This window comes from Petaurus breviceps, unplaced genomic scaffold, assembly GCF_028583685.1.
Source record: "Petaurus breviceps papuanus isolate PSGF00001 unplaced genomic scaffold, PetGlider_PUasm1.0 90681, whole genome shotgun sequence".
Classification (NCBI taxonomy): domain Eukaryota; kingdom Metazoa; phylum Chordata; class Mammalia; order Diprotodontia; family Petauridae; genus Petaurus; species Petaurus breviceps.
Window position 1 is genome coordinate 8015834 of NW_027187307.1, and position 17524 is coordinate 8033357.

General features: G+C 37.5%; 1 protein-coding gene across 1 annotated transcript in view; it reads right to left on the bottom strand.

Annotated features, from left to right (window-relative positions):
• DIAPH2 (diaphanous related formin 2) overlaps positions 1-17524 on the bottom strand; it is an 873453-nt gene that overhangs the window by 400082 nt on the left and 455847 nt on the right. Inside the window, exon 23 of the mRNA XM_069065282.1 lies at positions 17263-17392. Within this exon, the coding sequence (XP_068921383.1) occupies positions 17263-17392 (130 nt within the window). The remainder of the gene's footprint in view (positions 1-17262; positions 17393-17524) is intronic.

Here is a 17524-nt window from a genome sequence, read left to right on the forward strand (position 1 = left end):
GTTTTATACAAAAGAGAGATAGAAAGAGAAAAGGAGAAAGTCAGGGTGAGGCGAGAGGAAGGGAGGCGTGTGCGTGTGTGTCAGAAGAGAACAAAAGACAAAACATTAAAATGAATTCTTTGGGGCCAAAAAGCAACAGGGTTATAGAAAAAGCATGTTCAAAATATGAAGAGAGCGAAGAGCCGTTCTAGTAACAATGTTTCTCTCCTGACATTTGTTCTTCATGTCATATATGAACAAGAAGATGTACAGAAGAATAATTTAAATTAAAGAAAATGACTTGAGAGTGTTTTTATAGTAGAATCACAAACTCTAAAGGATCACTAGAAAACATGCTTTAATCACAAAAATATGAAAAATATAAACTAAAGCAACTCAGCTTTTATTTTATACCAGACATACCGGTAACACTATTAGAAGACGAGAATAGTCAGTGTGGGAGGAGCTGTGGGAGGAGGGGCACATAGATATACCGTTAGTGGAACTGTGACATGCCTCAACTGATCTCCATATTAAAGCAATTAAAGTGACTAAAATGTACCTATCCTTTATGTGCCCCAAGAAAGGTAAACAAAGAAACAAATGTCTAGTAGACAGAGAGCAAAATATACAGAGCAGCACTATCTGTAAGAACAAATAAATGGAAAGAAAGTGGATTTCCAATACGAAAAAAGAATGGCTGAAAAAATGGTATAATGATGAAAACAATTATCGAGTGAAAAATGATGTATTAGGTAAGTTGCTCATGTAAGACATATATACATATACACTCATACATACACACACATGCTGAATGAATGCAGCTTAAAGATGAATGAATAGAAATCTCTGGAATCTCAACCATGCGTCTTCAAGGAAGACTGTGATTCTTGCCTAGAGGGGAGCAGGAGATTGGGTACATGAAGCTTAGTGACCTCCCCATACAAATGACCAACATGAATAGTGAACAGCAAATAAACTGCTCTATCCAATCAGACAGCAAACAGAAATTAGAGAAATTATATATAGATTAACAAGACAAAAAAAATCAAACAATATACAAAGTAATTAAGGTCTCCCACTGGGAGAGAGTTGTCTTAGCTCAACCAATAAAGAGTTTGCAATCTCATCCAAAGGGTAGTTCTCTAGGGAGGCAAGGTGTAAATCAGGGACGTGTTGAGGCACTAACTCTTCCATATGTCTGCTGTTTTCCAAAGTCTCTTTATTCTCTCCAGGGCTCGATCCTTAAAGATAGCCTGGCATCACATATCCTCTCACAAAGCTAGAACCAGGAAGAAAATGGTTCCTTTTCTAAGTTCAGGTAAACTTTGTCCCTTGTGCACATACTGATTGAGTTCTGCACTAGCAAAAGAAGTCCCACACCAACAGTTCAATACACTCAGGAAATAACAGACATTTCATATTTTTCTAAGTATCCTGAAATAATGCAGAAAGCATTAGTCATTCTGATCAGCTCTACCAAATTATAGACTTGAGATGTAGCTACCAAAGCCCAGTAACAAATGAGTGCAGTTACAAAATGACCTGCCTAAAACTACCTCTAGCGGGGAGGTTCACGATTCAACTAAAGACAAAATTAATTTTATTTTATCTACATGATACTTCATGTTCCAAAGTATTCCTTTTTTTTGGCAAGAGGTGGGGGGGTGATTATAACTATTTTCATCAGGTGATAATGTGTCAAACTAAACTAATTACATAATGCTAAATCATGTTTATTTTTGCTTTTTTGAATGCACATAAATACAGAATATCATAGAAGACAGAATATCGTTCAGCCATGATTATAGTATCAATAAAGAAAACAAGACAAGCTAGATCCAAACACCAGGAAAAGATGCTTACATTTCACTATGAGCTAAATGACTTGGTACTTCACCCCATTGCCTTTTTTCTGACTAAATGCCAGAACATTATCCTCTGGGACTTTGGTAGTGCAATAAAAACAAAAAGGAAAGGTACTGAACAAAACCTTGACAAATGATGCTGTACCGAGATTAATGCAAACAAGACCCAAGTAATAATTGCAGAATGGACGTTTTATTAAAATGCCATGTTGGCTGAGCAGGCACCACCCCACGTCCCAGGTACAGCAATAGCAGTAGCAGCAGCCAGCAACAGCCTGATCTGGAGCAGAACCTCAGCTTATAAAGGCGGCCTTATGTAAGCAGTGATTGATCAGTACACACCTTGAAACTCTCTCTCCTGACCCAGAAGCCCATCCACTCCTATGCAGGTGAGCTGACTGGGGGAAAGGGCTGAGACCTAGGGGGAAGGGCAGAGCTGACCTGGCAGTCTGCTCACTTCCTTGAGGTGGGGGCGGGGGGGGGGAACCAGGTACAACAATGATAGGCAAATGTCTTAGAGGACAAGAAGGGGAAAACTTCCAGGCACAGGGTAAGAATAAGAAAATGCACACATCAGTAAGCATCTGTGAAAAGAAGCAGAGGGATGCAACAGAATATAGGCCCCAATGCAGTGACATGAAGAAGAGGAAGAAATAAAAGCAAAGATGCAGCCAGGTGCAATGTGCTGTGGAAGTACTCAGTTGAGAACTGAGAGTCTGGATATCATGGGAAAAGCACCAGGAAGTTTGTGAAATAAAAACTAAGAAACATGAGGGCTTTGGTCAAAGCAGGGAGATAGGAAGAGGACTGAGGCAATAACTTCTTGTTTTAAGTAATATTTGGTCTTTATATCTTCTTTTTAGGATCTCATCAAAGTTTTCCCAAGTATCCTTTCCCCTCCCATACGACAAATAGTATTCTTGGAGAGGAAAAAAAATCAGCACAACTGACTGATACATTGAAAAATCTGCCAACCCTGTGCAATGTGGCCCTGCCATGTCCATGAAAGGGACAGGCCAGGGAGGTCCTCTCCTATCTATTCATCTGAGTCCTGCTGGACAGTTATCATTTTTTTCCATTTACTTCTGCTTTTTGGGGGTACAGATGTTCCTTCCCTTTCCATTGTTACTGTGTATACTGTTTTCTTGCCTCTGCTGACTTAATTCTGCATCAATTCATATAGATCCTTCTGCACTGCCTGGTATTTATGACATCTTATCATTTCTCACAGCATAGTAACATTCCATCATATTTAGGTACCACAACTTATTTAGCCATTCTCTAAGTGATGATCACAAAAAGTGCTGCTATAAATATTTTAGTGCATATAGGTAATTTCTTATTGATGGCTTCCTTGGAGTCGAAAGCCAGCAATGGAGTCTCAGGTTCCAAAGGTACAGACATCTGAGTCACTTTACTTGCATTATTCCAAAATAGTTGTTTCATTTCACAGCTCAATAAACAGTGTATCTGTGTGTCACATGCTTCAAATATTGACTACTGCTTTTTTCAGGACACATTTGCCAATTTGCAGGGTTTGAGGAGAAACCTCAGGATTGTTTTGATCTGAATTTCTCTAGTGACTTGGAGCATTCTTTCATGTAGTTGTGAATACTTTGAAATTCTTCTTTTGAGAACTGTGAAATAAGTCCTTTAATCACTAATCTAATGGGGAATATGTATTGGTGTGTGTGTGTATACATATTTTGTTTAGTCATTTCAGTCATGCCTGACTCTTCAGGGTCCCTTTCTTAAGGGTTTCCTTGGGAAAGATACTAGAGTTGGTTGCTATTTCTCCAGTTCAAATTACAGAAGAGGAAACTGAGGCAAACAGGGTAAAGTGTTGCCCAGGGTCACACAGCTAGTAAGTGTGAGGCCAGTGCTCTATCCTTTGTGCCACCTAGCTCACCCTTATGAAAGAAATTTGATAAAAAGATTTTCCCATTTGATCATTTCTCTTCTTATGGTATATAAATTAATTTTTCTGTGCAGAAGCTGTTCAGTTTTATGTAAACAAAATTATCTATTCTATTTTTATAACTGTTTTGGTGATATAAGTGTATGTAGATCTTATTAGTTAAGAATACATCTCCTACCCATACCTGTGAGAGACAAATGATGTTTCTCTTCCAACTTTTTTATGATATGAACTTTAACATTAAGGTCATGTATCCATTTACAATGTCTTGTGGAAATGGTATTAGGTATTGATTTAAAAGTAACTTCTGCTAAACTGATTATCAGTTTTTCTAGCAGTTTTTAGCAAAGAATAATTTCCTAGATATGTTTTCAACTTTATCTAATACTGGGTTATTGAGTTCTATTGTTTTTTTTTTATTTTCCCTTGTCTATTCTATAATATTTATCTTTTTTTAACCAATAGCAGATGGTTGTGATGACTGCTGTATTATAATATAGTCTGAGGTCTGGAAATGCTATTCTTCCTTTGTCCCTACATTCTTTTCCATCATTTCCCTTGATATTTTAGATCTCTGATTGGCACAGCATTAAAAGTGTACATCAATTTTGGTAATATTGTTGTTTTTATTATATCAGCCCGACCTACTCATTAGCACTGCATATTTCTATAGCTATTTGGGTTTCTTTTTAATTTCTTTAAGGAGGACATTGTAATTGAATCTTAACAATTATTTTGTGCACTCTAGTCAATCATGTCCAGATATATTATAGATTTTGTAGTTATTTGGAATGGTATTTCTCTCTAAATTAGTTTTTCTTGTGTTCTGCTGTTATTGTATAGAAATGCTATTGATTTTTGAGGATATCATATTCTGCAACTTTGTTAAAACTATTGTCGTAATTAGTATCTTTGCTGATCCCCTAGGATTTTCCAAGTAATCCACCATATCATCAGCAAATGGGGATGGTTTTATCTCCTCTTTCCCTATCTTAATACCTTTAATTTCTTTCTCTTGTCTTACTGCTATTGCAAGCATTTCCAGAACTATATAGAACAATAGTGGGGAGAGTGGGTATCTTGCTTAATGCCCATCTTTACTGGAAAAGGTTCTAGCATATCCTCATTGCATCTGATGGCTGTCTGGGGTTTTAGAAAGACATTTTTTATGATATTAAAGATGTCTCTCAATGCCTACACTCTATAGGGTTTTTAGCAGAAGTGTGTTGTACTTTGTTCAAGGCTTTTTCTACATCTAATCAAATGGCAATAACTATTCAAAGACACCAGCTTTGAAAAAGGAGGATTGTGAGCAACAGAAATTTTTTTAAACCACAGAAATTTTGTTCTGGTGTTGGATAGGAAATGACAAATTTGAAAATACTTTAAGAAGTAGTTGGTGGTACAGTATCTAGAGCACTGAACCCAGAATCAGGAAGAACTGAATTCAAGTCCCATCTCAGACAATCACATCTCTCCCCTCAATGAGTTTACATTCTAATGGGTGAGCTAAGTTGAGCATGGAGTAAGATGACCTGAATTCAAATTTGTCCTCAGACTAGTTCTGTAACACTGGGCAAGTCAACTCTGTCGGTTGCCTCAGTTTTCTCAACTATAAAATGGACATAATAATAGCACCTATAGAGCCAAACTCCTTGTTATAAGGACCAAATGAGATCATATTGTAAAGCACTTAACACAGTGCCTGCCACTGGAAGACATCATGTAAATGCTTATTTCTTTCCCTTTCCGTCCTATACTTTAAAGACACCTATGGCAAGAGATGCTAGACCTCCAGATACCGAAGTCCTAGATGACAACAATCTACTCAGCTTTGAAACCACACTGTTCTGGTGCATCTGATCATCTACCCCAATCTCCTGGTTATCCACTTTGTCCTGTAACACTTGCTCTGAAAACAGCAATCACAGAATCATAGATTTGTTGCTGGAACCATTGAGTTCAATTACTGCATCTGGAAAGGCAATGTCAATTAATTCCCCTAAGATTCTACTCATCATCCCTGTGATTACCTAAACCAAAGTACTGTTCTCTGGCTACCACTTCGTCATGTGTCATCTCCCCCATTAGAATGTAATCGCCTTAAAGGTAGGGACTGTCCTGCTTTAATACATGCTTCTATTGTGTCTGGCATAAATCAAGCATTTAACGAATGCTTTTCATTCAGCTATTTATGTACAGTCAAAAATGGCTTGTTAGGGCAAAGATCAAAATCAAGATAAATATCTTACTAGAAAAAAAGAAGAAAAATGAGAATTATTACATTTAAACAAGGAAATTACACCCTGATCTAGTTTTAATTGAACTGTTGGCCCCACAAAATGGGAAATGAACTAAAGTACAGACAACTGCATGGACCATCACTATATCCTTAGGAAGTTTAACCACTGTAAATCAAAGGTCATGACTGGATAACCAAAATTATCTAAAAACTGCCTCCTCATTCAGCAAACACATCTTTGCCAAGATAAGAAATAAGGCAGTCAAGGGAAGTTCCACATATAAACTAATTTGTAAGAATTTTCAAAGGATAGTGGTGACAGATTATGAGCAGAATGGTCTCATAAACGTGTCAGAAGCAGGACATCACAGAGCAAACAGATTAGACAATGAGAGCTGGAAAGGACCTTCGAAGCCATCCAATACAGGATGACCCTCCACCCCCTCCATCTTACATGAGAAAACTGAGGACCAGAGAGGCTGGTTCTATGCATTGTCTACTAATAGGAAGAAGAATGAGGTAAGCCTGGGTCTTGGATGGTAAATTCAGGGTCACTGTACCACACTGTCTCTGAATAACATAATAGTAGTATATTTAGCAAGCAAACAAAATGATCCATGAGTGCATTTAAGGAGGAAACTTGTAGACAATAATCAATTGGTGAATCAATAAGCATTTATTAAGCAGTGCTGGGCACTGTGTTAAGCACTGGGAACACAAAGAATGGTAAAAGATGATGCCTTCCATCAAGGAGTTCACAGTCTAATGACAGAGATAACATGTAAGAAGTATAGATGAACAAGCTAAATACATGAAACACTGAAGATAATCAACAGAGGAAAGGTACAAGAATTAAGAGGAATAGGGAAAAACTGTAGATAAAAAATGGAAAAATTTTTTTAAAGATTTATATAACAAATACTTGTGTCCATCAATTACAGTTAAACCATCACCTATGGAGTCAAACATCCCAGTTGCCAGCTTGGTATATAAGAAAATAGAAAAAGTGGTAAAGAAAACAATGTTGGGAAGACAAGTATGCCCAGAAAAGATCCACAGGGTAGGTGACATAATTTGGAAAATGTTAAAAGAATTATTCTCAAAGGTTTTTGTTTTTTAAGAATAAAAGATACCAATGACTTTGGGTGAAAATTTCAGATTTTTTTTACCAAATAATAGGTGAGCAAGAGGATATTAGAACCACAGAAGAAGAGATGTGGGCCATGAAAATACCTTAGAGGGGGTGGCCAGGTAGCACAGCGAGTAAGAGCACCGGCTCCAATGTGGGGATCACCTGGGGATCGAATCCGGGCTCAGACACTTAGCACCACACCCAGAAATAACTGGCCGTGTAACCTTGAGCAAGTTACTTAACCCCGGTTGCTTAAAAAAAAATACCTTAGAGGTCACAGTCCAAAGCCCTAACTTCAATGATGAGCAAGCTGAGAGCCAGAGCAGTTAAGAGACTTGTCCATGGTTATTCAGAGAGTGCCAGAATGAGAAATCAAGGGCAAGCCCTCACTTGTCATTATAACCAGCCAGGTCATTCACATTCATAACTCTGGAGTCTATGCCTATGTTTGCTTTCTCATTCATACAAAGTATATATGAAAATAATCTACGTACCCATAAAGGGCATATTTGATAAAGGTAAAACAAGGGAAGAGGCAAATATTTAAGAGGGCTAACCTACAGGATGCCATACCTTTAAAGAAACAAAACTCGCTGAAAGGTGTAGGCAATATAAGATTCCACTGTAGTTCTTATACATTGACTATAAAAATTTTCATTCAGTAGAGCAAAATATTGACAAAGATTATCTTTCAACAAGGTGTTTCACATGTATATGTCAAAATCATTTAGATTCTTTAAAAAAAGCAACTGAGAAAACTTTAATGACATTCTAGTTATCAATATCAAGCAAAACATAAAAGAGGGTAACAGATGTAAGTTCCCGAAAGGTTTTTGTTACTTTCTTGGAAAATTTCTGGTTACAGAGTCCACATGGAAGAAAGATTTCCACGAGTTGTCCACTCATATGGGCTTCTTTATGAAAAACGTTATGATTTTGTTGTTTTATTGTATTACTGTTCATTGCATTAGACCTCACAACAATGAAAGAAGTACAAAAAGAAAGTCCTGATCAGCCAAGGGAGCTTGGCCCGCCTATGTAAAGAGGCAAAACAGAATGGGGAAGACTACCTATCGGTCATACTATAATATGATGTAGGATGGCTAAAACCTATTAATCTTAGATGGACACTGAGGAGGAACCACAGGCTGGGCCCAGAGTTGAACAGATGGAGAAAGAGAGTAGGCTGGATGGTCTTTGGAAACTTGGGCAAGGCACAGGCAAGCTTCGTCATTTAAAAAACAATATTCTTGCATCAATTATGTATGGTTCCTCATTATGAAAGGCCAGTCTCCAGAGAATTCCAGATGAGGATCGCCCAAATGACACAAGAGAGAAACATGAAAGATTTGAGAAGGATGCAACAATTAATCAAGAAACATTTAGTAAGCACCTACCATGTACCAGGCAACAGATTATTAGCATACAACTATGCAACTCAAATTATTTAAAGGACGCTATCAGAGAGAAATGAGACTGAAAAAGAAGATGGGGTTGGCTGGGATGGACAGCTCGAGTACTTCATTAGAATCCACACAATGTCAAGAGAACTAGAGGAAGGCCTCTAGGCCAATGAACTGAGGCCATGGGCAAGACTGATGGGAGGCTATGTCTAGGATGTGATCTGCAAAGTTACCTGGACTTTAGTCCAAATAAACCACTAAAATTTCTATGTATCAATATGTCCTATGGAGGTGTTGCTTACTAACATGTTCATGGACACACATGGCTCCTCAAACTAAATTGAAAAGCAGGGACTATGGCTTATCTCCATTGAGAGTAAGCTCACTGGCATAGATACTCAAAGGAAAAATACATAGAATTCAACCAATCAGGGCTTTTAGGCTGATTTCTGCTCCAGTATCCTTTGTCAAGTTTCCTTTAGAACACTTGAACATAATTTTGATGCTTATTCCATCTTCATTTCATTCCCTCAACTCTAAGCACCAGTTCTTACAACCTCCTGGCCAAACCTACTTGCCATCTGCAACATACACCGTGCCCTGGAACACCCATGGTGCAAGTAGCTTACACAAAAAATATGAATGGTGGCTAGATGGAGCAGTGGATAAGAATACTGGGCCTGAAGTCAGCAAAAGCTGAATTCAAATCCAACATCAGACACTTACTAGCTATGGGACCATGGGTGAGTCACTTAACCTCTGTCTGTCTCAGTTTCCTCAACTGCAAAATAGGGATCATAATAACACCTACCTCTCAGTCTGCTTTTGAGAATGAAATGAGATAAAATGTGCACAGTGCTTAGCACAGGGCCTGGCACAGAGTAGGCACTTAAGCATTCCAAGCAGGAAATAATGGTCTAATTACATCACAGATATTGTTTCTCTATGACAACAGCATGTGAATGGCTGAAGCACTCGTGACCATGTGAACAATGATGTCGGTGTTCATGCATGCATTACATCCAATTCTGACTTCCTGTAAGAACAATCTGTCAGTGGCATATCTGCATTTGTATTCTCCATAATGAGCACAGTGCTTGGCACATGGTAATGACTCAATAAAGACTCTTTCACTCATCCACATAAGGTTTTATGTATTCAGAATCTGTGTTCTGGAACATGCTTGCTAACGTCTAGAGCAGGGGAAATATTAAGTGATAAAGTCTGGATTACATTGCTATTTCTAAAGGAATTTATGATTTCAACAGTGATAGTGCATCCTCATTAATAACATTAACGCCTAATAGTAAAAAAAAAAAAAGTGTTTGAATTCCGCGTCCTTAAAAAAAGTCCTGCCCTTTCAATACACTCTGAGGCTTAGATCTACAAGTCTCTGCTAACATATTGTTGTAGCATTTGCTGCTGTCATAAATAAACATATACAATCAGAAAGACAGAGTCACATAGAGGATCTCAAAGCAAGGGATTTCCCCCATAATTGGCATAAACTGACAAAACATTTGATTATAACCTTTTCATCCTTTTGTTTCCTCCAATTTTATCTTTAATTGGGTTTTTATCTAAATGAGCTGGTATTCTTTTTCCTTTCCTTCAGAAAACAATTGTAATTGCTTTTAGCTGGGGTACTAGAAAGGCAGGCCCACATCAGGGGATTTAAGTTGATGGTAAGGGAATCTAAGGAAAAAGAAACAGTAAGGGGAAAGCCAAAGGAACAGGCACCATGGCGTGGTGGCAAGAGGGCTGGCCTTGAGGATCAGGAAGATCAGGGGTCTTGTGCCACGTCTGACATCTACTGGACGTGTCACCTAGAGAAAATCACTTTAAATCAGTGCCCTGGGCAAATCTATCGGATTATATATCTGGGGTTTATAACCTGGGGTCTGTGAACTTAAAAACAAATGGTAATTGCTTTTCAGTATGAATTTGTAATCCTAGGTATTGTATTTTATGCACTTAAAAACATGGTTGTGAAAATGAGTTCATGACACAAAGCATGTCACCAGATTGACAAAGGGGTCCATGCCACAAAAAGGGCTCCTACTGTGTGTAGAGCAGATGCTGACTGTATCATCAAGAGGGGTTGCCTCACCAAGAAAGAGTCAAATATATGTCACTAAGATCACACAGATACAGTTAGAAAACAACAACAAGGTTTTCCAGCTTCCCAGGAGCCACTGCCCCCCAGAAGAGGAGAAGGCCAATGTGCTAACAAGTTTTTCAAACTAATCTAGAGGATGGAGAGAGGGATAGATAGAGGTAGAGAGGACAGACAGGTCAGGAGAGAAACTGAGAAAGGGATGAAACACTCCTGGGGCACATATATGATTAGAATAAATAAATGCTTTTCGATTAAATGATCTGGTTCAATGAACAATAGTTCAAAACATGCTACATGTTGAACAAACTCAGATCCTGGCAGAAAAGTTGTGATGATGTCTTCCCTCGTCCAAGGCCACAGAATGTCTTCACCATCAACATTCCACTTGGACCTCCAACTGGGGCCAGAGTTGTTCTGTGTACTTTGGAGCTGGGCATGTTTTGTTTGCTGGGGAGAACATACAGATGGAGGAGATACACACAGTCCAATACCCATGGTTATTGACCCCAGTCAGTTTCTTTAACCTTTCTTTTAACATCAGGCTTATCTCTTCATTCTTATCCTCTTCTGTACGGCTGACCCATCACTCTCCAATGATTTATGCACCACCCTGGAAAGCAGAGCACCAGGACCTCTCCTGTGGATGGATTTTTCTTCTGCTCACTCATCCTAGCTTGCAACCTATGTCTTCTGTGAAACTATGAAACTTCTGACATAGAAGTTCTTCTTATTCACTCAACTGACATTGAAACACACCAATGACTTCCTCCTGAAGAAACACAGGGGTCCTTCCCAAGGCTTCAACATTCTGGAACTGTTCCCTGCCTTCAAAACCGCTCATCAGACCCATCCTAAAGTTTTCTATTCCAGTGGAACCTGGAATATGGGTATGATCTGTCATTAAGGAATGAACTTTAAATAGGATATTCTATGTGCTTTATTAAAACATTGTTAAAAATTAATGAAATGAACAATCAGAAAAAGATAGGAATTTAATGCAAACATTTATTCATGTAGCAAAAATCCAAACACATATTGCTGTCTATGCTTCCACAATGTTACTTTGGCAGGCTGGAGTGGCTGACACTATTAAAGGAAATTATAAACTAGGCTCAATTTTCAGGATAATTTCAACCAATTACATATTCCGTGACATGAACAAATCTAAAGTTCATATCTCAGCACTGGACATTTTAACAACAGCATGTATGTGGCATAACAGGAGACCAGATTTGGGTTGGCAGTAATTCACTTATTTCAAAACAAAGCAAATAAAATTTCTATAATAGTTAATATGCTAATGAATTAATTGCATATTAACTATGGCCATGATTTCTAAATTTTTTAATTTGGATATCTGAGGGACAAGTTATATAAAGAGCACCAGCCATGGAGTCAGGAAGACTTGAGTTCAAATCTGACCTTGACACTTAACACAAAAAACTAGCCATGTGACCTTGGGCAGGTCACTTAACCCCAACTGCCCTACCATCCCCCCTCCAAAAAGAAAAAAAAAGAAAGAATCTTTTTCAATATCCATGGTAAATCATATGATATACAAAAGATCTTTCATACAATAAAGAAAACTAGACAAACTTGAAGACAGTTAGGTAGCACATTGAATAGAGCACTGGGCCTGAAGTCAGGAAGCTCATTTTCCTGAGTTCAAATATGACCTCAGATACTTACTAGCTGGGTGACCCTGAACAAATCACTTCACCCTTTTTGCCTCAGTTTCCTCATCTGTAAAATGAGATGGAGAAAGAAATGGCAAACCACTCTAGTATCTCTACCAAGAAAACCCCAAATGGGGTCACACAGAGTCAGATATGACTGAAACAAATGAACAAACTAAGTTGAAAGTATCCTTAAAGGTCTTCAGTTCTACTTATGCATATAAAGAAAATGTAGCAAAGAACTTTGATGATGATAATAATAATAACACATTTACATAACACTTAAAAGTCTGCTAATATCAGCTCATCCGATCTCCATAAGAACCCATTTTACTGATGAGGAAACTGAGGCAGACAGAGGTAGAGTGATTTGCCCAAGGTCTCTAATACCAGTCCTCTTTCCACTGTACCAACAAGCTTGCTAAATGGATACTTAATAATGTATTAACCAGTTAGAGGCACAGTAAGGATTAAAATACAATTCTCCTAACTCTCAAGCTCCACACTTTTTCCATTGCAACCATGCTGATCCCTAAGAGGCCTTGCATATCACATACATTCTGTATCTGAGCTGCTGCCTTCCAAATACTTGGCATTTTAACCTTCCGTGGCTTGCTTTAAAAAGAAATTAATAGATATTTAGCATTAACAACTTGGTGCAGCGAAAATGACAGGTAGCTAGGCATTCCTGAGATAATATTTATTTGTTGATTCAACTTTCAACAATGCATGGTAAATAGCAATTGCCTTAAACAAAAATTCCAAACATCTGCTAGAAGCTAAGAGAGTTAGAGAATAGATTATTAGGTGGTAAACTAGACAGTATAAATGTTTAGTGAAGCTAATGGCTTTAGAAAATTATTTAAAGGGAAAAATAAGATATATATGTATACATATATGTAGATGTATGGGTATATGTATATTTATACACAGGGATACCTCTGAGAACCAGTTGAAAACAAATGTTAGATTCAGCCATTTAAATTTCCAAGGAAAAAGGTGTTATTTAACAGAACATTTGAATTGTTATAGTTCAGAAAAGAGATGGTTTGTATGCTTTAGAGGGCTTACTGACAGCCCTCAAAGTTATTTTTTTTCCAAAAGATTTTACTTGGGAAGATGGGTAGGTAAATGTTCATATCTAATATCAGCTCATATTCATTATTACAAAGCAGCAAGAAATATGCTAAATAAAGTTATTGTTTTTTAAACAAGGAAAAAAGAAATGTGTTCACAAACAAAACCTTAGAGCAAAGGCACAGTTCAGAATATTAGATAGAAAATATCAATAAGTTAAGACACTCTGAAAAAGCAGAATAGCAAAAAAAAAAGAAAACAAAAAAATTCAAAAGGCAACAACAGAGATCAAGGTAATTTTTTTTCTAAATAGGCAGACTAAAAGAACATGTGCAGTTCTTAAAAAACCTAAGCAACAAGTCTGTAAGACAGAACTCAGGGAGATAATTGTGGTTATCCTGGTTTCTCATTTCACCATATTATGGAAGAAAACTGCTCAAGAGTATCAGAAAAATAAGTGAAAAATCATGAGAATTGACTGGACATCATCTGAGAAAAATCTACTTAATTCACCCAGAAAAGGAGTAAAAAGTTACAAACTTCACTTTGAGCAGTCAGGAGGAGACTTGTATAATAAACAAAACCAAGGCTACTCATCAATTACAAGAAATTAAAGAAAATGATGGAATAAGATACAATGTCAAGCAAAGGAATACATAGGACTTCTGGGTCAGATAATCAACAGGATATAGTATTGGAAATTTTCTCTGATCCTCATGACCTTGAGAACCTCTTCAGAGTGAGAATTAGGTGCAAGGGCTAAGACAATGTCTCTCAGTTTCATTTTATAGGCCATCAAGAACCCTTTCTAATCTTCTCCACAGATTGCCCCAATTAGCATCCAGCTCCATCTCGCCATACTTATTGATTGCTTCTCTGCCCTTTTCTTTAAAACAAGCAACAAAACCCTCACTAGATCTTACCATTGCTGTTAGGTGTCATCCTGTATCTCATCAATAACTCTCTGTGCATTCTTAACTCTCAGCAATCAGGCTTCTAAGCTTGGAGGTCTTCAGATCTAATCTTCCATATGAAGAAACTGAGGCATAAAAACTTTGGTAATAATGATGATTATGATGATGATAAAATTTACCTAGCATTTGAAAGTTTGCTAGGTACTCTAGGTATGTTATTTCATTTGATCCTCACAGTAACCCTGTACAGTATGTGCTATTATTGACTCAATCAAAACCGCTCTCTTCAAAGTTACCAATGATTTCTAATTACCATATCTATTGACCTTTATTCAATTATCAAGCCACAAAATCCACTAGCATATCTTTATATAAATAACAAAAAAGAGGAAGAAGAACTATAAAGAGAAACATCATTTAAAGATAATAAAATGGAGGGGAATGTGATCCAGAGTGCAGCAAACTCTTTTGAGGACCTTGAAGGCAGCTACAGCAAGAACAGTTTCTGAAGCTCTTAACCCAGAGAAAGTAAGGGAGCCAGACAACTGGTCAAAAAGAGATTACTAGTGGGTACATCTGGAACTGATTGGCAACTCTGCTGCACATACGCATATCTGGGTTGAAGTTCCAGGGCAGAAAAAAAGAACTTTTAGGTGGTCACATGGGAGTAAGGCCCCTAATTTTAGTTCCAAGGCAGAGATGAACACTAACATATATGGTTGAAAGAAAGCAGGGGTCTATCCTGGGTAAAGACCAGACCACAGGTCATAAAAACAGTGACCATATCTCTCTCTCTCTCTCTCTCTCTCTCTCTCTCTCTGGATCATAACACTTCAGAAACACAAAAAACTGGCAGACCCATAGAAATAGCTCTGAAAACAGCAGCACAAAAAAGCTTGAAGCTGGAACAGTGCCTCTTTACCGTACAGTGAGCAGAGCCCAACTCTAACTTAAAGTTTAAAGTAAAGAAACAGACTGGAAAAATGAGCAAACAAAAAAAGTTTACCATAAAAAGTTACTATGGTGGCAGGGAAGACCAAAACATAAACTAAGAAGAAGACAACAATGTGAAAAAGCTACAAAAATTCTCAAAGAATAAAAAAGGGGGCGAGGTGGCCAGGTGGCTCAGCGAGTAAGAGCACCGGCTCCCGTGTGGGGATCAAATCCGGGCTCAGATACTTAGCACCCACCCAGAAATAACTGGCCGTGTAACCTTGAGCAAGTTACTTACCCCCAATTGCTTTAAAAAAATTCTCAAAGAAAAATGCTCATTGCACCCAAGCTCAACAAGAATTTGTAGACAAGTTCAAGAAAGAGCTAAGAGTGGGAGAGGAAAAATGGCAGGGGGAGAGGGGAGAGAGCAGATAAGATTGGTGTAGGAAAATTATGAAATGAGAAATAGCAGCTTAGTAAAAGAGGCACGAAATTACTGAAGCAAAATAACACACACACAAAAAGAAATGGCTTAATGGTAAAAGAGGCACAAAAATTCACTGAACAAAATAACCCCTTAAAAAGTAGAATAGGCCAAATAGAAAAGGAGGTACAAATTCTCACTGAAGAAAATAATTCCTTAAAAATTAGAATTGGGCAAGTAGAAGCTAATGACTCCATGAGACTTCAAGAAAAAAAAGAAATTCAAAAGAATGAAAAACAGAAGAAAATGTGAAATATGTCACTGGAAAAAATAAAAACTGACATGGAAAATGGATCAAGGAAAGGGAATTTAAGAATCCCTGGATGACCTGAAAGCCATGTTTAAAAAAGAGCCTAGGCATCATACTTCAAGGAACTATCAATGAGAACTGCCCTGATATCTTAGATGTAGATACAAGCCTACACAACTTGTAACCTGTGCATCACTTATGGCCCTTGGGCCACTTGCAGCACAATAAAAGATTTTAGAAGGCCCATTAAAAATGTAGAGGAAAACATTCTTTGTATGTACAGGAAATCCTTTGGCATGTGGCAAAGGACCCAAGGGCTGTAATCAGAAGCAAGTTGAACAGGCCAGATCTAAAGGAAAAAATAAAAGTTGAAGGAGTCTAACAATGACCTCCTGAAAGAAATCCCAAAATGAAAATTCCCAGGAATATTATAATCAAATTCCAGACTTCCTGGCTCAAGGAGAAAATACAGAAAGCAACTAGAAATAAACAATTCAAGTACTGTGGAGCCACAATCAGCATCACACAAGATTTAGTAGCTTCCATGTTAAAGGAGTGGAGGGCTTGAATAAACTATTCTGGAAGGCAAGGGAGCTAGTATTATAGTAAAAAAACAACCCTCCCAGTAAAAGTTAGTATAATCCTTCAGGTGCAAAAATGGATATTTAATGAAATATAGGACTTTCAAGGACTCCTGAGCAAAGGACCAGAGCTGAATGGAAAATGTGAAATTCAAACACAAAACTCAAGAGCAGCATGAAAGACTAATCATAAGGGTCTCCATAAAGTTAAACTGTTTACATTACCTCTCCCCAAATAAAAAATAAAATGCATCAAATATTAAGGAGCTAACTTACACACAAAAAGAAGACCTAAATAACTAGAAAAAATTCAATTCTCATAGCTGGACCATATAAACAAACTGAAAATATTATTACCATTCCCCAGAATGAATTTACTGCTTTGAGATTTCTAATATATAAATTGATAATATGATTATTCTTAAATTAATACAAATGAAGTACTTCAATTATCATGATCTGACTAAAGATATGAAATCTATGGAAATGTAGTAAGAGAATTAAAGGGAACTTGCCATCATTTTCTAGGATAAAAAATCTAAAATTAGATGCATGCCAATCGAACATAATATATGAGACATTAAAGGGAAAAACACCATTTCCTTGCCGTTCTTACCAACATAAAACACCATGGGAAGAAGCCCCGCTCCCTGACTTCACCACTTCATAACAGCCCCATTGCTTACCCCTGCTTGCACTTTCAACATGCTCCAATTCATCTGGGAATTTAAGGATGTCCCGGTATTTTTCCTCACAAATGTCAACAAGAAAATGTAATAGCGTGGTTTTTTGATCCGATGATTTAGTATCTCTGACCTGGAGGAAAATGGGAAGCAAAGTAATTTGAATAGTATCAACTCAAAGTTGGGGGTTATCTCCTAAATTGTTTCACCCATCATTTCAGTTCAACTTATTGTTCATTTAAAATGAAGCTTTGAAGAGTAGTTT